Consider the following 20,707-nt stretch of genomic DNA (forward strand, 5'->3'; position numbering starts at 1 on the left):
GTCAAATTCAGTGACATTATGCAAGGCTTGCATTGACATACAGTCTTTTCCAACATGGAACAGCTGGACAAAGGTCCATTGATTTATTGGCGTTTTCTACAGATGACCTCAATTGATGTGGGATTTTGTGCCAAACCGGCAGGGCCCGGGCTGCCGTGTGGTGTGAATAATATGCACAAAGATCAAATGTGTGTCATCTGGTGAAGTGTGATGAAGAAGTAGTACCTGTAGTAGTGGCAGTGGTTGGCTCGTACAGGCAGAAGCAACGGATAAATGTGCACTAATTTGTAAAATCTCTTTAGAATATTTGTTTGAAAAAATCTTAATCAATTTCAAGAGTGGGTCCCCTGGAAATAGATTTAAATACAATTAAGTTATAACAAATAAGACTAGGTCAGAGAATGTATAATTAGATCAGTTATTCAGTTAGTCAATCATAAAATTGACTGGCAACAGCTTGAGTCACTGATCAATCATTTTTAAAGCAAAGCGCTGAAGGTTTTCACCGTTCCAGCCTCTCACATGTGCAGATTTGCTGGAGTTGTTTTTGGCTGGATAGCAAAACAAGCAATTGGAATATGTCAGCTGGGCAGTAGACCAAACAATTAACTGATGTATGAAGCATATCATGGGCAGATCAGTCAATAACGAAGATAACTGTTCAGTTGCAGCCCTCTGTATATCATATTATATAATAATTATGTGATATTTCTCCACAATAGGCTACTGCTTGTTATAAACAACACTAAGCACAGGATTTGATTTTTAAAAATATAAATATGGGATCATAAGCACAAATTATTGGGAGCCTGATTTGCCTCGTGTTCTAGCAGATGTTTTGCAGGACCAGCGCAGCTCTATCGTGGCATGATATTTCAGAAAAACAGCATTAGTATTTCGCAGCTTATCAGCATTAGAGCCTGCTGCTCCGTTTGCCCCCCGCCCCCCGGGGTGGGTGTGCATTGTCGACGCTGCTACTGTCTCTTTAAATTTACCCAGGAGCCCCTTAAGGAGCCCCAGGGGCCCCTAGTCCGGCTCCCCACCCTGAAGACAAGCAAGAGCCTTAAAATACATGACTGGAGGCCTGCGCTGAGGCGCCCGTCCACAGAGCAGCGCGCAGCGGCGGCAGGATTCGCCGGAGGAATACATGATTGTGTGATTCTATGAAAAGTTAACTTGGCTCCCGTGCGGGGCGCGTGGGGGGACATCGTAGAGCACGGGCTCCTCTGCGATGGGCTCGTTATAGAGCGCCTGCCAGATGCGTGTCGAGCGGTGCCGAGCGGTGTGGACATGTTACTGTTGGAGCATGTTGTCAGAGTGACATGTCCCGCGTCAACGCCACGATCCAGTGAAGGAAGGAGGGACGGTAGCCACTACTAAAGCAGCGGCCAGGCCAGTGATGGAAGAGAAAGAAACGGGGCAAAGCGAGCCTGTGGACCTCCGGTGTGCCGAGCAGGCTGAGCTGCTCTCATTAATAATAAGCGGGGAGGAGGAAGCGACGCAAGAGGAGAGTGACTTGGGAGGTAAAGGAAAAAACGAGTGTTATTATTCTTGGTGTTTCCCACCGCAGTGTGGGTCTGCGTGGCTGTCAGAGCCATGGCCATTGTCAGGCAGCTAGTTAATCCGTGTCAGGGACAATGCCATGGAGCAGCATGGCACCTCCGTCTCTGTGGCTCCTATAAACAAAGGCTCAACAGCACGCAGGCAGGCGGACCCAGACGCACAGCTGCCACCTAGTGGACAGCGGCGGCACAGGCCGCCTCGCACTGTGAATAAACAATAATATTAGGGCTTATTGGAATAAATGAGCCATTTCGTATCAGTACCGGGAGATTCCCTTCATGTAAGCCTTAAAACACGAACTGAACAGTTTAGAAACAAGGGAAGTTTCATAAAGAGCGACGCAGAAAACAAACTGAAGTCTGTGAGCTCCAGCTGTCAGTCATCACGGGCCAAACAATGACAGCTTAAAGGATTACGTTTTGAGGAAATCTTTATTTGTATATATGCATTTGTATTATATGTTGTGTATGTAACATGTTACTCGCATACTTTGTATGCCACTTTATGTGATGCACCACCATGATGTAATCCTTCACTGAAACAGGCAATTTAAACCAAGAGAGACCTGGCCTGTGTACAAGCTGTGCACCATAAGCAGTAGTTCCACACATAAATATTAAAGCCTGGCCAATGCAGATTTATCATGTGAGTGTTTATAGTGCATCAGTGTTGAAGTGGATCAGCCAAATCTACAATAGATACAGTTTCTCAGTCACTGTTATTACAGACTTGAACAAACAAATGTGTAAACTCAAAAAGAGTGTTTGTGAATGAGCATGCTTACATATATGGTAGCTAAGTATGTTCGCTCACAGCCTCATGTTACGTCACACTTAGGATAATGATTGCAGTCAGATCCACACAGAGAGGTCTGCAGATTATTAGACTGGAAAAGAACATAGAGTACTGCTATCAGATTGGTGCTCCATATTGACATATTAACACAATGAGCCAAGTTCTGGAGTTGGTGTCAGAAGAGAAAAAGTAGCATTGGTTGTCCCTAATGAGGTATTTACATGTGCGTTAAAGATTTTTAGTTGGAATGAATGTTTCTAAACAGGCGGCACGCCTGGACTGATCTGTTCTCTCTCTTGTCCCTGTCAGAAGAGGACAGTCTTGCCAATGGCCATGGCGAGGAGGAATCAGAGGCTGGCATGGTCACACCTGTCAGGTCTCCAGGCACCAGCTACTGGAGCATCACAGAGGGCCCAGACCACCCGCTCCTCCTCTCCCCGGCCCCCGGGCCCTCCGGACGCAAACCCAGGGTCCAGAGGGCCTCGCGTCCGGGCCTGAGCCGGATCCCAGGCCGCGACCACCGCCGCTACTATCACGAGTACTGGCGCAGCGAGTACCTGATGGACTTTGACCCCCAGCGGCACGGGATGATCTGCATGGTGTGCGGCAGCTCGCTGGCCACCCTGAAGCTCAGCACCATCAAGAGGCACATTCGACAGAAGCACCCCGACTCCCTGCTGTGGAGCGCTGCCGACAAGGAGGTCATCCGCTCAGGGTGGGAGAGCCACCTGAGTCTGGGAGGAGGTCACAGGTCATACAGCTCTGCTGCTGGACCATCGCCTCAGGAAGAAGAGGAGCAACTGGACTCAGACCAACATGCTGCTGGTGGGTAGGACTCTTTGCTAGGAGTTTTCTAAATCTCACACTTGGTGGCAGTGTGAGTTAATGTCTTGGCATGGTGGTGTGTGTGGAGGAGAGGATGATGTAATGATTTACCAATGATGTGTTGGAGATTGGAGAGGGAAAGACTGTGCCTGGACAAGTCTGCTCTGAGGGATTTCATATTATACACTGTATTTAAAATGACAGAGAAAATTCACAGAATAAAATCTTGTTTAGAATTTTGAATGTAGTAATAAAGATTACTCAGATTATGATCACCCTTATAAACATCTAATGTTTACCTCTTTCACATGGAAGGCAAATAAAGAAAATGCTATAGCTTTTGAACTTACAAAAAATTAGAAAGCCAAAAATAAGTAATTATTAAGATGCGTTCAGGTGCTTTTGGGGATGTCTGACATCTCAACACCGACAGGTTCTTATGTTGGAATGGAAAGTGCAAAACAAAAGTAAACAATTAGGGAGGGAGGAAGACATTAGCACTGGTGCAGTCTGTGTACACTGTGTACTTTATCCTATGCTAGGCTAGCTTTGTCCTGTCTCCAGCTCTCTACAAAGACATGAGAAGGATATCGATCTTCTTATGTCACAGATGTGAGTAAATGTATTTCCCAAAATGTGAACTGGAAGTAGCAAAACATTTGTTTTGTTCTGACATTTACCTTCTATCCAATTGGCGAGGAAGCTGAAGGTAACCTGTGGAGATTTTTGACCACCAGTCATGCTAAGGAGCAATACTTTTAGGAGTAGGTCCCCATTTTGTTTGCATCATGTACACACAAACAAGCAATGAAACACACATTCACACTATTCCATCGACTGAGAGTAGGTGGCTGGAAGCGCCCAAAACGTTGCAATGCGCAGGGAAGAATAAGACTGCAGACTCACAGATACAGAGTTTAAAATATTTTCAAAAACTGCCTTTCCTTTCCACTAAATGTATAAATAACTGTCCAGCACTGTGATGGTTAAAGTCAAAAGGTTTTTTACTATTCCAAAGGAATCCATGAGCCTGCACTTGCCATCTAATGCAAGACTGAAACCTGAACCGTAGTAAAGAACTCAGAAGTAGGGAAGTAAAGTAAGAGGTGTCCCAATGGCTCAGCTGTAAGCAGTGCTTGCAGAAACACTTGTGGGTTGGATGTGAAAACAGAGTTGTTTCCTAGCCTAACTGCTCTTTTCTCTATGTTTTGCATGTTCTGTGTGGATTTGCATGGGTCTCCTCCAGGCCGTCTGCTTCCCTCCCACCTCTCATGTCAGAGGAGGGATTTTCCATTGAAATGTAACAGCGAACATTCAGACATCACCCAGCTGCTACGTACAAAGAGCTTTTCTACATACAAACACCATTCCACGTTAAATGGAATGAATGAATAAATAATGAAGAGAATGCTACAAAATCAGTAATAAATAAATAAAAAGTAAACAAATGATGTTTAGGGAATTCACCAAACTTTTTTTTTTAATAATACAGTAATTTTTGTTTGCACTTTTTATTTTCCAGTAGTCTTGTGTGTAGGATTTAGGGCGATCTGTTGTCAGAGATGTAATATAATACTCAGTTGTGTTTTCATTAGTTTATAATCACCTACAAATAAGAAATGTTGTGTCCTCATTACCTTTGAATGAGCTCCTAATGTCTTCAGAGGAAGCAGATGCTCTTCCACCATTTTGCACCCCCATATTTCTACAGTGGCCCAGAATGGACAGACCAAACACTGGCTTTAGACAGTGCCTTTTGCAATATGCAACCTCACCACTAGATGCCACTAAATCCTACACATTGGGTCCTGTGTGACACTTGCTGAACAGCAGCCGCTGTGGTCACAAGTGGAAATTTGTAGGATAACAAAATTGATTGAAGTGTGTCTTTTTTCCTGTGCAAGTACATTGAGTGCAACGTTGACACCAGATGTTTGAACCTTGTATGTGCACACGTTCTTGGTCAATACAGCCGATTCTGATTCTGATGAAGCTTAGTGAAGAGACATAAAGTCTGTGAACTACAGCAACATCAGACTCTGCCATACAGCAGTATCTGCAACCGTTGGTTAACATTAGCTAACATGAGCCACATTAGCTGCTGATCATAATGGACCAAGTCAGACTGTAGTGTTTAAAACAAAAAAATGAACACCGCTTCATTTAACTGTTAGAGTTTGTGAGAGAATGAATGTGTTGTCTCTTCTTGTCACATAGTGGCACAAACAACGTGCAAATACAGCAAAACGCAGTAAAAAGTGATGGATATTTATCCATGTGCATTGAAATGAGCCCGTTAAAATGATGAGATTTAGAATAAAATGCTACAAGCTATTATTACATTCAAATTCAGTTAGAATGCGTTAACCCCCAGTTAAATCAGGATGCCCTGTCATATTGAAGATAAATAGTAGTAGCACCCTTTGTCTCTTTTTTTGCACTCAGTATGATTGCTTTGCTTCCTCACCGTTAAAACAGCCACATATACACTCAGGCCACTCAGCCCCTGGAAGCCCAACTCACTGTGGCGCTCCCCATGGTCGTATCAGAAGAGACTCAGTTGCCAACAGCAGTGATACTCAAGAAGAACTCTTTGTTGTGTTTCATATTTTCTAAATACAGCAGAACCCCCGTACCCTGTGACACCGCAGGAGCAGCAACAACAGCCTCCCAGTCTGTCTCCCCACTCTGAGGAAGGTGAAGCCCCCCAGCCTGAAGAGGAGGAGCAGGACCTCCCCGGGCCCTCCACTCAGACCCTGGAACGCTACCTGAACGACTCGCTGCACGCCTGGTTCCGCCAGGAGTTCCTGATGGAGTACGAGGCAGAGGCGGGCCGGCTGCTGTGCATGGTGTGTGGGGGAGAACTGCCCTCACTTCACCTGGACCACATCAAGAGCCACGTGTTGGACACCCACCCGAACTCCCTGGTCTACAGCTCAGAGGAGAAGCACTGCATCCTGCAGGCCTGGGCTCAGACTCATGGTGAGAATACAAAGGCACCACAGCACATGCACTCAAAATCAAACTGTGTGATTGGTAGATTTCATCGGTGTTGATGTGTGACTCCTGGTGGATCTATAGAACTAAATAATGTATAGTTTAGTTTGTTATCAGTCTGACATATGAAACGCACTGACGTCACCAGCACAAATCCACCCGTCCCCCACCCACCAGCCCCTTTTATCACTGCTTATTAGGATCAGTGTTACCATGGTAACGGGGTGAGCCGAGCAGCCTAGACATCCGGTCACCCTCTTCAATCTTCCAACTCTGCCTCCTGTCCATAGTCCATGTCTCCTCAGTGGTGGTCCAGTCACATGGATGCTGCTGCTTTTTCATCTTGTAAAATACAATTTAATACAAAAACAGATGTGACACAACTTAAACGAACATTTCAATAACACTAAAGTTATCGTCTGTATCGTATCTGCACTCTCTCTGCCCTGAACTTATTTTCACTGAAAAAATGTCCACCAGTAATCAAAAAAACAAACTTTCAGCGCATTTAGCGACAGCATTCATCAGCAGATCAGCAGCTCTTTGTTTGTGGTGCCAGTGGACATTTAACTGTAACGAGTTATTCACTTGAATATCTGAAAATAAAAAATGTGCAGTGGCGTGTCTGCAGACGCCGACCACGTCGGCCTGACTCATCGGCCTCGTGAGCTCAGCTGATGCTGATTATCTTAAAGAGATATCGGCCGACCGAGTCATTGCTCGACCATTAATCATTGATGATGATTGAACTTCTTTGGACCTGCAGTTGTTTCATGCCAAAGAAGAAGTCTTTGTCCATCTTTTTAATCTTTCTCGTTGTGTGATTGTCTGCCCCCTAACAGAGGAGCCAGAAAACTCAATCAAATCAGAGCCCAACACCAAAGACGGCGGGGTGGACCTCTTTGCTGAGAATGTGGAGACCATCCAGGTCAACACTGACTTATACCCAGGAGGTGATGGCACTTTAACTCAGGACATTTGTCTTATCGGTGAGGATGGAGGTGTCGGAGCTCCACAGCAGGGACCCCAGCCCCTCCGCCAGCCTAGGAAGAGGCGGCTGCGCGGGGGCGACCCGTGGCGGCTCCGCCTCGACTACCTGGTGGCCTACGGGCCGCAGGGCCGGGGCACGTTCTGCATGGTGTGTTCTCAGGTCCTGAACGAATCCAAGGTCAGCAGCTTCCGCCGCCACATCCTGGAATGTCACCCCGAGACCACAACACTGAGCCGACAAGAAAGGGAAGCCATGGCTGCTGCCTGGACCAAAGATTATCCCAGTGAAGGCACACAAATTCAAGATGGTGAGATGCTTTTAAATACTCTAACTTCCTACTGTAAACCAGTAGATTCACAACAAACAACAGTGTTTATTAGTGGCAGCTGCAGATGCTACAGGCTCACACTACAAACAGGCCCTCATTCATTTTATCCTTGTGATACCAACTCAGCATTGTTATTTCTTGTCTTGATAAATTCAATATAATGTCACTTTCAGCAGCACGACACAGTCATGCTGCTCTCATTTTCTCTTCTAAGAAAAACACTGTTATCATTCACAGATTATTTCCAATAGCTTCCGCTTTGCCTTTTTTTTCTACTGGTGCTGAAATCTTGTCCCTCGCCCACAGATTCTGCATTCATGCAGATATCTGTTTATAGAGATCAGTGTCAGTAAAATTCACCACTTCCCGTGCATTCGTATCACATTAAAAGCTTTTGACTTACGTTTCCACTTAACATTTATGTAGCAGATGTTTTTTGTCCAAGAATGACATAAGTGCATTTAAACTCAATAGGAGCAAAATGTAGAAGTCATCAAAACTTCAAATCAAAAACAAGTCTTTTCATACTTTTATGGTACTAGTTTTGTTGAGAAATGAGACTCAAGGCAGAGTTCCTTGAGATTTTTTAGCTAGTGTCCGTATCTGACAGTTTAATTTGATGAGGATGAATCCATTGTGTGTCCTGAATAGGATAATGTGTTGTTCTTTGGGATTGAGCCTGACACACATTTCCTTCAGCTTTAACATGCAAGAATGAGATAGCAGCTTGTGATGTCAGCTGTTTGGTCGTAGTTCTTAGCAAAGGAAATAAAGAAGAAAATCAAAGTAACGTGGTTTTAAGTACAGCAGCCTCCCTCTGATGCACTTGTTTCTTTTAGAAGAAAACAACCTGAGCGAAGCTGTTGTCCTAAACACCACAGGAGAGACGGACGAGGACGCCTCCCCTGATGTCAGGACACCCAGTAAAATGGTGAAGAAGGATGAGGGTGTGGGTGGAGGTAAGGGTAAAGCGAGGGACAGTAACGCTGCAGCCACGCCCTCTCGTCACAGCCATTACCCCGGGAAGGACCAGAGGAGGAACTACCAGGTGCGCTGGCGGATGGAGTACCTGATGGACTACGACTGCCGCCGACACGGGCTCATCTGCATGGTGTGTGGAGCCACTCTGGCCACGCTGAAGGTCAGCACCATCAAGAGGCACATCCAGCAGGTACACCCCCACTCTCTGGACTACAGCCCAGAGGAGAAGCAGCAGACCCTGCTGAGCTACAACCAGACCGCCCTGCACTTCATCCACTCTGATGACTGCTTCTCCTCCCAGGACCACGGACACACTGAACTGGCCCCCACTCCAGCACACTTTGGCACTTAAAAAGGGCTTCCGTCCGTCGCTCCTCACATGGCCCCTGTTCAAAAACAGCCCTCCACCTTCTTTCTTAAAGGGAAATTCAAGTATTTGTTAAACAGGCTCTTACTCCTATTCTGTTCTCATTCATCCCTGACTTACAGAAATAGTACAAATGTCCCAAATCTCTGCAGTTTGTGCTGAGTGAAATGTTACCATGACCAGTTGTCATAATGGACAAAAAAATGAGAACGAGAGACCATCTTTTGATGATACTCAGAAATCATCACCATGTTATTACATGAGCTCTCAGTTCTGGTTTTCACCTGGTTTACAAACACTGGAATTTCCCTTTAAATCTGGATCTGAGAGTATTGCTGTGGCGTGAGCAGCAGGTCGCAACTGCCACAGAGCAAATGTCAGACCTAAAAATGTCATGGCCTAAAAAATGAAAGTCCAGCCACTCATCTGAAACTAACTTAAGCCTTATCCGAACAGGATCTGTGTTACCGAGGACCTCGAGAGAGTTAGGAAGTGACCCCAGTGAGTGCATATACTTTACATCCATTTAGATTTTTTTTAGTAGGGTCAGATCAAGTGAGCATTTAGACGGTGAAATGTGAGCATGTTCACAGCATGTAACTCACCGGGTACAGTAGCTCGCCAGCTTGTCCCACAAGTTGTAGCAACTTGACCAATCAATCAGTCCATTTTGGTGGAATGACTGAATAGTCCGTTGGCTTGCTGAGGCCTCGTAAATCTGCATGTTTAGCTGTCCACACAAATGAATCCTGTTTGGCACTTTTGCCAGCCACTCATACTGAAACGAGGCTTTAGACTAAAATTAAAACTCCTCCAGGAGTGTCTTTGAACTCGATTTGTAGCTGTGGTGTGTGTGGCGTACCTGTTAACTGTGAGGTCCAGGAGGGGGCTCAGGGCTGTTTGTGTTGGGGGCCAGAGTCTTACGCTCTCAGGAAGTTAGAAACAGAGTCTTCGGTGAGGCCGAGGTGAATTAGTTTTACGATAATGTGTCTGAAGACAACACAGCACTTTGTCCCCAAAAATGTACTAAACCCCAGCTTTCCTTCTGTACAGCCAATTGAATGAGACTATGTTTGATGTTATTGCTGAAGACAATGAATGCCAGTGTGCAGTCCGTGAGTTCAGATTTCTCTAGTCTATTTAATTCCTTGTTTACAGTGGAGGAGAAGGACGCGCTCCTCTCTCTCATCCATTATAATGAGATATGTTATCTCTCTGTCAGTTTTCATTACTGCTACACCGGCCTGCATCCTTTTCATTATCTACAACTCATTTTAGCTAAACCTGTACAACAAAGAATATGTAAATATATGAAGAAAAAAAAGAATTATTTTTCCTTTATACAAGCACTTTTATGCACCCTGGTTTCTACAAAACGCGTTTGTAATTGTGTCCAGTTTTTCTACTTCATGAAGAGCTCAACATTGACGTTATTGTTTTAATGGCTGGAGAATGGCTTGTTAGACTTTTACTTTGAAAGGTTTGCTCCAGCAACGTGTATGCAGCAGAAGAATTTGAATAACTTACAGCTGTCTGAGAAAGAAAAGTCGGACACGAAATGTCACTTCTTCACCTGGAAAATGTAACTCAGGGATTCTGTTTTCATCAACAAATATGTCATCAGTGATCTTTTAGGAACACGCAGGCTGTTGACATGTGAAGATACTGGGTACATGTGTCAGCTTTGGTTGCACTGATGATGCCAGACATACGGCAGAGTAATAGGGCCACTGTTCAAGAGACAAACAAAAGCAGATTGTGAGAATGAAGTCCAAATATTTGAGAATGACGTCATAATGTTGGGAGAATTAAGTCATTTAAAAAAAGAGCCATAATATATATATAAAAAACAAATTGTGGAAAAAAATAATGAAATTATAAAAAAATTATTCTGAAAGTTTATTTTGATTTAAAATGAACTCATAATTTGGAGAAAAAGTCATCTTTTGAGAAAAAAACTAGAATAAAGTCAGAATTCTAAGGAGAAAATCATAATATATGAAAAAGTCTTACCAAGAATATTTGAATAATTAACTTTGAGTACAGAAAAAAGCCGCAATGCTTTGAGAATAAAGTTGTAATTTTATGAAGTATATATCGGACTGTTAGGAAAACTCAAACATGCAGGTATTGTGATTTCATCCATGGAACCCCCCCCCCAACAGTGTCCCTGTTACTCTGTTGCACATTGACAGTTTGCTCAGCTGAAGTGTTTGATACAAACTAAAGGACAAGTGTGTCCGAGCAGAGTGTCCCTGCTGCACCGACAGCAGAGACGCAGTGTCATATTCCCATTTCATTGGTCCACTTTGGCTAAGAATAGGCCCCCTCATCACTCTGGAAGAGTTCTGACACAGCACTTAATTATTTAATGAAGTAAGTTCCAGTGAAGTGAATGCAAAAACATTAGAAATGAGAAATTATGCATTTGCTTGTGTGTGTGTATGTGTGTGTTTATACTGTGTATGTGTATGATGGTGTGGGGGGAGATCTGCTTTGGCTCCTGACTTTTCTTCACTCTCACCACGTCCGCTCACCTTTCATCTGTACATGGCCAAATTGTGATATATGCATTCTCTCCTCAATGATCTTTGAATAAATACTCAACACCGTCAGGCTGTCCGCCGTCACCAATTATTTGTTCTTTTCTCATGTGGGATATCACGGCACTGAAGGGGAATCTCAATGCTACGATCACACAAGACATTAATCTTAATTCTGGGTTAGGAATGACATGTTGAAGACAAGCAGGTTTGAGGAATCGGAAGACGATCCAGTCGACGCGGACAACAAACTGCAGGACTGGACAAGTGTAAGTAACAACAACTCCTGAGTGAACAACACTTGGACTTTAGGACTGCACATAAACAGCTGAGTGTGTGACTGACATTCATCACCTGTTAAGATGACGACTGACTGATTTAATCATCAACTGATGATGACATGGGCCCTTTAAATCTTTAAATCAAATCGCTGATATGTGTGAGTCATTTAAATTCATTCATTCATGGTTCAACATTTTCATGAAAACAGTTCTGGTTTAGTTCAGGTCTGTCTTCATGAAGTTCTTCTTAATGATTTATGTCTATTTTTGTATGTGACGTTTTTCATTAGATGACCAGAATCTGCTCCTCAAACATTACTCATGTTTCAGAAACACACCTGGACGACATTTCTGACGAGTCTGAACTGACTGTTATAGAACAGATGTGGACTTGAATATGGACTGGATTTCTGTGGTGCTAATACTTCAATCTGTATTGTATTGCATTTAGACAGAAAACTGCAAGTTGAGAAACAAGATCACCAATTTAAGTTAGGAATATTCCAAGCAGAAAATTTGTCGAGCCATTCCCAAAAATATGTGGAATATACAAGTCAGTTCATCACCAGGTCACATGATGTTGCCAGTTATTTTAGCAACAAGGTGGACAATTTGAGATCTTGTATGTAACTGGATGACGTCGACTTGCACACTGTTAACAGCACGGTGAGTGATAGAACATGTAGTTGAGCATTTGATACGGTTCACAGGGCAAAGTTGATGAGATGCTGCTATGTCTTGGAAACATCTCCTGGTGTAGATAACCTGGACAGAATGTCTTTTAACTTGCGGCTAGGCTGCTCTCCAAACCAGCATGTCATATCTTTAACACACATTTACTCAATGAAACCTTCTCCGAGCTCCTGAAAGAGTCTAAAATGTTACCTTTACACAAGGATGGAACAACAGGAAGCAGGAGCTGCCGGACTATTGTGATGAGTAAAATACTTGAGAAGATTAATGCTAAATTATTTGAATAAAAATGAATACTTACATCAGCCCAGCATGCTTATAGACACACTCCACTAGGACTGCATTAGAGCACATGATGGATCAGTGGTTAACACATATGGATGACAGTTGGGGCTGTGCTCTTGGATTTTACTGCAGCTTTTCATATCATTGACCGCAGTATAGAGAGTGTTCTTTGATGGCAGCTTTTCTGACAGTGAGAAAATATCTTGAGGTGCTCCACAAGGGAGTAACTTGGGTCCATTTTTATTTCTAGTTTTTATAAATGATTTTCCACATATTGTTAGAAAAAGCTGATATATATCTGACAGAGAATCTATATGTCAAGTTGTGTACGATTACTGAATGGCTGAAAATGAACAAATTAGTACTGAAAATTGCCAAAACTTAACATAGCGTATTTGGTAGTTTGAATGTTCAGCTTAGATAGAATATCAGTTGAGCATGTCACTAAAACCATATTACTTGGTGTTAAATTAAATAAGTCACTGTCTTGGTCTGGTCAGACTAAAAGCACTGTCTCTAAGACAGGAAAGGGCATGTACTGGACATGTTCTGGTCAAGCACAGCTGAAAAATATCTGATCTGACAGAGCTGCCAGATCAGTTCTTCATTCTTCTTACCACACTAGATGAGAGATGCATAAACAACTATCCTGGCTAACTGTGGAGGCTTAATTTAAGTCTTCTGTTACTCATGCACGCTGTGCATGTGAAATAATACACCAGACTACTGTTTTTGGCGCAGTTATAGGACATGACAGGTGAGTGCTGGTCAGCTGATGTGCCTTGTCCTTGTACAAATGACCTGATGGAACCTGTTCTGTGCAGAGCTTCTTCAGCCTGGATCATGATTCCTGATAACATCAACAATGTCAAAAATAGATTTTTGATTATAGAGGTTTTCATACCTCTGTGTCTACTTTTCTATTTTGTTTTTTTCTTTGATGCTTTGTGTTTTGGATCAGTTCAGTTCTGTCGTGGGTTACTGATGCTGGTTGCTTTATATGTAGAGTTGTTTCATATGTTTTCTGATCTTTATGCCCTGTTCATGCTGCATTTTTGCTCTTATTGATACAGTGTGGCTTTAATCTGCATTTTTGCTTGTTGTGTCAGTGAGGACTCCAGGAAGACTAGTGACCACTCAGTTGATGCTAATGGGGTTCAAAAGGATAAAGAATAAAGCTGGCTTTTGGCCATATGGTGAGCTCATCATCATGAAATGATTAAAATCTATTGGTGTAATTACAATTTTTTTTTACAATGAAGAGTAAAATATTTATATGCAATAAAGTAGATTATATAATAGCATTAAGCCAGCACACTTTAAAATCAAACCCAATTTAAATGTAGATCTTGACACTGTAAGCAAAGGAGATGAATTCAACTAAAAGATGTTTTTGGCTCGTTCTTAATGTAAAGACTCTTCCTGGGCCTGTTTGTGTTTTACCAACATTTATAACTGGCAACCCAAGAGCAGATTTCAGTAATGGCTTCTATTTGATATATAAAGCATCTTTAAATAATGTATTAACCATATTAAATCATTAGTTACAAATCCAAAACCCTTTGTAAAGAGTGTCTTATTATGAAGTGGTACAATTAGACTGAAACAAAACATTTTAGTCTGGTTTGAGTCGGTTTTCACAAACATTTTACATGATATTTACTGCAATATCAACAGTTTAATTTCTCAAAGAGACATGCTAGCAGTGTTGTAGAATATGGTTACCTGCAGCACAGGTGCTCTGTGATTGGCTGAGAAATCCAGGCTCGTATCAAATGTTCATGTACAGAACGCTACACCACTCTGCTGTCCTCTCATGCATGTTCATCTCTAACATAGCTGCTAACTTTGTGACACTTTATTATTTATGACTATGTGGCTTTGATTCTATTATGTAATACCACATAGGCTGTAAATGGGATGTCAAGTGTGCATGTGACTATTAACACTTGATGCTTTTAGTATGTTGGCCTGGTCTAAAATTATAAACTATAATCCTCTCTCCACCCAAACACCATGACAGACAGCAGCCTCTCAAGTCAAATCTTCTTACTTCAGATATTTCATTGGGATGTATTTTTAATCCTCCATCCTCCCACACTGCAGGCATGCTGGGAAATATTTGTTGTTTTTCCTCAAGGCCCTCGAGTGGCCTTTACCCAGAGAGAAGAGAACAGATCCACCACAGTCCTTTGACGTGTTTTTATTAATTTCACTTTGACATCAGTACAGAGACCACATACTTTTTTTTTTTTAATCAGTTTTCTTTTTTTTCCTGCAACATCTTTCCCAAAGCTTCAAAAATTGGAACCAAAGTCATAGCTAATACAAAACAGAGCTGATGTTAGTGAACAACGTCTAGAAACCAGCAAAGAGTCAAAAGCAAAAACGAGACTCGCCAGAGACAAAAAAAAAAAAAAAAAAGTCAAACACACTCCTGCCACACACTCCCATACAGATGAAAACACAGGGACAAACAGGAAGAGGAGAAAAGCAACATGCTGTGAGGGAACAGGATCAACTGTATCGACTTTTATTCATATTATATATTACACTCTAAAGAAATAAGCCAACTATGATTCTGAGAAGAAGTCATCTATTTAGCCTTGGTAGCACACTGACACAGGTAACATGTCCCGTCCTGAACTAAAGTTCCCCTTTAAGGTACTGTGCATATGGAAAGCTTTTTCACTGTTACAGCACAACACATGTGGGGGGGTGTCAGACTGACGGGTTCAGCTGGAAGGTCGCTGGTTGAACACTGCAGGCTCAGTTCAACTAAAACACAAAACGATGTCTCTGCCTCCGGCGGTGTCGAGCATGCAGAGAGATTTGGTTCCATTTCATTCTGCCATGCATTCGGAGGACCGTGGTTACATTTATGCCTTGTTTTCACATTAAATTCAGCGTCTCAGATTTCTACCTCCTCCACAGTAAACTCAATGTCGATGCAATTCAGTTTCACTTGGAACAACTTTCCAAAACTGCTGTCTTCTGTGGTTCATCAGGAGTAATTAGGAGACTTTTAGGGTTCCACGTTTTCTTCTAATTTGGTTGAACTGACCCTTGAAATAAACTGAGTTTCTGTAAACCAGACATCTAATACAAATGTGTTCTAGTAGCTTGAGTGAAAATAAGCATTTAGATGAAAATGACAGCTTAGCCTTTTAAAGCTACAATGTGCAACTTCTCCACAATCAAATAAATACAATGACCAAATGACAAATAATATGACACCCGGGATGTATCATAGCATTATCAGAATCTGTATTCAGACCCGATCCCCCGTCACACTCTCTGTTAGTCATCAGCACGAGTGCCAAACATTTAGGCCATAGCCTGCCCAGCTGAGGGGGTGGGGGGCTAACAGCTGGCATCCCCCAACAGAAATGTGGTATATTTTGTCTTTAACACTCGTTGTCTGAATGAGACACCATGCACGAGGGGTTAACCAAGACATCTGTGAGGCGATCACAGTGAGATGAAACACAGTGGAGGGCATGCAGGGGGAGGAATGTTCCACCAGAGAAAACATTCAGCACACAGGCAGATATCTGGGTAGTAGTTTAGGTAGTTACTGCATTGAGAGGCAATGAAAGGATGATCCTCCACTGTTGGCAATTCAGTATTCAGGGGACATTTATTCCGTGCAAACTTACTTTGGGGCACAATGAAATGGACAGCAACACTAACATACTTGTCATTTTTTCATTCTACATATTCATCCCTTAAAACAATGTGGAGATGCAGCAGTAGTGCTAACATATGACTATGGAGTTCAAAAACACCACTGAAACAATCACGAGTAATAATCATATTAAACAAAAAGTCAGGGTCGAGAATATGATACAGCCTATATAAAGGGTGAGAATCTGTTTCCAGCTTACACTATGACATGCGCTTCACGGCAGTCAAAGAAAGAGAACAAAGTGACAAATGGAGCTCGACAATAACCACTCTTAAAACTGCGTCCATATTTCACAGCTACGCTCTTTATTCAGAACTGCACCCCCTAATTTTGTTACACCCCTGATCTCAAAAAGGCCTCGCAGGTCACTGTTGAGGTTTGTCGTCTGAAATGTGCCACAAGACTGATTACAGACTTAAACTGTGCTTTAAACAGAAAACAGTCTAACAACAAATCTGTGATTCCATTTAAAAACTCACTTATTAAATGCTTCTTTAAAAGACAGCATAAGGAAACAGAAAACGTAAGGATGTGTCATTTTTTTCCACACAGGGTTTACTAATTCATCATTTAATTGCAAAATTAATAAATTAATAGGCTTTATTATCAATTCATTGTAATTAAATTGGGTGTGAAAGTTCATTCTTCACAAGAAAGGAAACAATCTTCTGGGAAAACAGTCGTCAATCAAATCTCTGTCTTCAAAGCTCTGGAAGAAACTATTCAGTGGACCAAATTCTACTGAAGCACTGTAAAGGTCTGCTCTTATTCTGGTGGCACACTCCGGACTCCATAGCTTTGAAACAACACACTTGAGCAGTTGATTTAAATAAAAACACCAACAGTTAGCTGGGAAGCCATTTGTGGACTTAAGGGTGTGAGAACACCTCCCAGTTTTAACTCTGAACTTATCAAACAATCAGGAATTATATCTCAGGAGTCCTCTGACAGACCTCCAGTTTAAAACAATGAAGCTCAGTGACACGTAACATAACTCTTACAATGCTGTTGTCAAGTCAAAGCAGCCATCCTATGATTAATATCAATAATAGTAATAGGTAGTGATGAGATTAATCAAAATTTACAAGTGAATGTGAGACCTCAACACTTTGTGGTTTGAACAGGTGCAACAAAAGAAGTTAGGACAGCTGGAAGTGAGGGAACTTTCTTTTGATATAAAAAGCGAGGCTAACGTTTCCATACAGCAGAGAGAGCCTGTACTTGTCTTAAGGTGTATATACATACAGAAAACTGTTCAAAAAATGCATCTGATCAAAAGAGGGTGAACTAGACCAAATTATCACAGCTGGTTCAGTGTTCCAATCCTTTTATTTCAACCTGCTCATGGCTATAGAAAATAAAAGTTCAGTGCATTGCAGAAACTTACATACAGAAGTGCCCGTAAGGTGAATGGAAACAAACTCAATAACAGGCCAATCAGTAACAGCAAACCCATTACCAGCTTCTAAAAATGAACTCATATCTATCCATACAACAGCTGCAGAGAAGAGACCAGAATCAGACTAGCCACAATAACACCCAAAAGGTTGCTTTTACTTTTTTTTTGTAGACTTTTTTCCTTTTCTTTAACTTTTCCAGCTTAAATCGTCCGTTTACCTTCAAAGAAATGTGAGGTTTAAAGTACAGACATTTGCTTTTTGTGACATAACAGCCATCATCCGCCCCCCTGCTTGCTGTTCACGACCAAACCAGGTCATAGATTCAGTCTAGTTCACTCAACCCTGCCTCCATTCCCCTGTGGCATGCCCGCAGACAGTCGGGGTCCGCCGCGGTGTTACTTCACTTCCTCACTAGCGACGTGCTTCCTGTCTGCACAGGCACAGTTCTTTTTAACGCTTGCAAGTTAAGCTGTGCAGTAGTTTTACATTGAATATCGAGTAGCTCAGAGATTTTCTACCTAGCAAGGTTCAGTGTAGTAGGGTGCTGATGGTTGATGGAGTAGGGATGAGGAGTTAGACTGGGGGCTGGGCTTATCTGGAGAGGGGGAGGAGAAGGTAAGGGGATTTAAGATGGTGATGGAGATGAGGATGATGGTGACGTGGAGGTTTCTAATAGGAGAGCTGATCATTCAGTTTTGCTGCGCTTCACAGCTCCGGGAAGTTTCTCTTGCAACCTGAGAGAGACAAGAAAAAAAGCTGTTAAAAAAGAAAAAAATATTGTGGGAACCGTAAACTGGATTGATGGATAAGAGCTCCACAGCAAGATGAGGATGCAGAACACACTCATTCACTTACTTGGCCATTGTGGTGTTTATCTGAGTGCGTGCCACGTCGATGTACTGATCAATCTGAGTCTGGAGGGAGACAGAATGAGAGAGAAGGTGAGCATCGTCTGGAAAAGAATTCGTACTAATAACAAGCAAAGCCGTCATTGTGAAATCCTAACGAGTGAAAGCTAAAGGCTACAACTATGAGCCACTCGGTCGCTGCTTGACTGACGTGCTGCCTGAGCATTTTCTGAAGAAAGTCAAGAGCTTTCTCAGTGAGTGTTGGACTCCTCCAGTTCTGTTTTCATGGAAAAAGGAGCTCGGTGACCTCAAAGCAAATCTCTGCTTTTTGATGATGATATAGGTCTGTTGGTTCTATCACCATGTGAACCGTCTGGTCTGCAGCACCGTGGGTCATAATACTCAGCAGGAAAACGGTGGACTGACCCTCTGGCTAAGGTGTATATAAAGTTTCGCCTTTAACTGGCCATGAGCTCTGACTAAAAGACTTGTATGATGGAGCAAGTGGCCAAAATCAGATCAGAAGCTTGTCCATGAGGAACTGAACTTTGCTCAGCTTGCTACCACTACCATCCAGACCCAGATAAGCTGCAGAAAATGTCTGGCTGGGCGGATGGATACTCCAACTGACCAGCTGTGTATCATTTGAACCTGTATCAGGTGGTGCAAGTCAGGAGTTGCAGTTACTTAAGATAACATTTTTTGGTGTAACTGTGCCTGCCTGAATGTACGTAAAATATCACTAGAGGTCAACATTTGAAGCCCGGCATTGAAATATAAAAACAATCACAGTGAGAACACTGTCGAAGCACTAACTCTGTGACAAAATGCACTCAGGAGGCAGCTGGGAGAAGCCCAAGAATGTTTGGTGGAACCGTAAACTGTTACCAATCAGAGACAGTCTGGGTACATGAACAAAACAAAAGTTTGCTTCATGAAGCCTGCACACGGTTCATGAGTATAACCCCCGTAACTCCAAATTCACATCATGTGCATCAACACGATGATGACGTTCTCCCTCATTTGACCCGACAGCAGAATGACGTCATATTCTCAGCAGCTGGCCGCTGGACAGCAACAAGAGGGACACAGAGAGCCTTCAGTGTCTGGAGTCATCCAGTGAGCTCACTGCTGATGGGTATGTCCTCTAACAGCTGATGTCATCGCTGCTCTCAGGGAGGCTGAGACTCAGTTAGTCATCAGATACATTCATCATGACCTGGGACTGAGGGTCACGCTCTCACCTTGTTCTTCTCGTAGATCGGGGGCACAGCGAAGAGGAGGATGTCAGCTGGAGGACACAGAGATGCGTGTCAGGTAACATTTAACAGTGACTTAACATTTTAGGTACATTACAGAGGCAAGAGGTAGATCCAAAACAGGAAGACAGGGTAGAAAAGACTTGTTGCAGCACTCTCTAAGTGGTGAAACTTAAAACACCCGACGCATTTCTGGCCACACGTCAGTGATGTCAGACTGGGCCCCCATTAGCTGTCAAAGACAAAACACCTGCTGTGCTATCTCTGACTGAGTTACTGCCCGGAGTGTGACATGCTTATGAAGTGAAGGTGTGTTTAAACTCTGGCTGTGAAACTTGCTGAACCATTCAGAAAAACCTCAATATACATGCCAGGTTTCGTGTAAATAAGCCACAGCTGGGCCAAATCGGGGGACGCAGCACAGTTCAGCTTCTCAGCCTGTGTCCATTCTGTGCTGGTGTCATTTTACCACCGTCTTTAAAAAGGTACATCAGCTAAATACTGCGGCAGCCCTGTTTGGACAGCAGGACCAGCTGCATATCATATGCACAGTGTGCTTCCCTTTTACCCCTGTCTGTGTGAGTGGAGAGTTCTTTGGAGGACAAATAAAATAATTTTTCATGGATAAATAAATCATTAAATGATTCATTGAATTAATAAATATGCAAATGCTGATAAGTGACAAGGAAATAAATGAATAAATACTACTTGTATACATCATTTAACTGTTCTTTGTTTAGTGTATATTCCTGTTTTTCATGCTTTACAGCATCATCATTACATCATTAACACCAAATACAATTTTCAGTATTAGTGCATAAAAGACCACATTTCATGAAGACTAACCTCATCATAACATGATA

At 42.6% G+C, this 20,707-nt stretch overlaps 2 protein-coding genes across 5 annotated transcripts in view; one reads left to right on the forward strand and one right to left on the reverse strand.

The window, feature by feature from the left end:
- Window positions 1-1,077: 1,077 nt before the first annotated feature.
- Window positions 1,078-11,432, forward strand: si:dkey-106g10.7 (uncharacterized protein C11orf95 homolog). Of its 3 annotated transcripts, none has more exons than XM_041965234.1 (5): window positions 1,078-1,523; window positions 2,668-3,183; window positions 5,806-6,165; window positions 7,023-7,478; window positions 8,339-11,432. In XM_041965234.1, exons 1-5 carry the CDS (start codon window positions 1,400-1,402, stop codon window positions 8,830-8,832), a joined length of 1,950 nt encoding a protein of 649 aa, XP_041821168.1. In that variant the 5' UTR covers window positions 1,078-1,399; the 3' UTR covers window positions 8,833-11,432. The 3 variants fall into 3 exon arrangements, with proteins under 3 accessions (XP_041821168.1, XP_041821170.1, XP_041821169.1); XM_041965236.1 differs by having other exon boundaries at window positions 8,381-11,432; XM_041965235.1 differs by having other exon boundaries at window positions 2,671-3,183.
- A 3,404-nt stretch (window positions 11,433-14,836) lies between these two features.
- The window catches only part of rtn3 (reticulon 3), a 35,268-nt gene continuing 29,397 nt past the window's right edge, over window positions 14,837-20,707 (reverse strand). For both annotated transcript variants that reach the window (XM_041964701.1, XM_041964702.1), the window contains 3 exons: window positions 19,830-19,876; window positions 18,593-18,651; window positions 14,837-18,471 (listed from right to left, as the gene is read on the reverse strand). In XM_041964701.1, the coding sequence (XP_041820635.1) occupies window positions 18,423-18,471; window positions 18,593-18,651; window positions 19,830-19,876 (155 nt within the window). In that variant the 3' untranslated portion in view covers window positions 14,837-18,422. The remainder of the gene's footprint in view (window positions 18,472-18,592; window positions 18,652-19,829; window positions 19,877-20,707) is intronic.

Source organism: Chelmon rostratus, chromosome 23, assembly GCF_017976325.1.
Source record: "Chelmon rostratus isolate fCheRos1 chromosome 23, fCheRos1.pri, whole genome shotgun sequence".
Classification (NCBI taxonomy): domain Eukaryota; kingdom Metazoa; phylum Chordata; class Actinopteri; order Chaetodontiformes; family Chaetodontidae; genus Chelmon; species Chelmon rostratus.

Bases quoted from the DNA above. Each gene is read 5' to 3' on its own strand.
- si:dkey-106g10.7 (XM_041965234.1), top strand. From the start codon at position 1,400: ATGGAAGAGAAAGAAACGGGGCAAAGCGAGCCTGTGGACCTCCGGTGT. The intron at 1,524-2,667 runs GTAAAGGAAAAA...TGTCCCTGTCAG, and splicing joins AGAGGAGAGTGACTTGGGAG to AAGAGGACAGTCTTGCCAAT. The intron at 6,166-7,022 runs GTGAGAATACAA...GCCCCCTAACAG, and splicing joins GGCCTGGGCTCAGACTCATG to AGGAGCCAGAAAACTCAATC.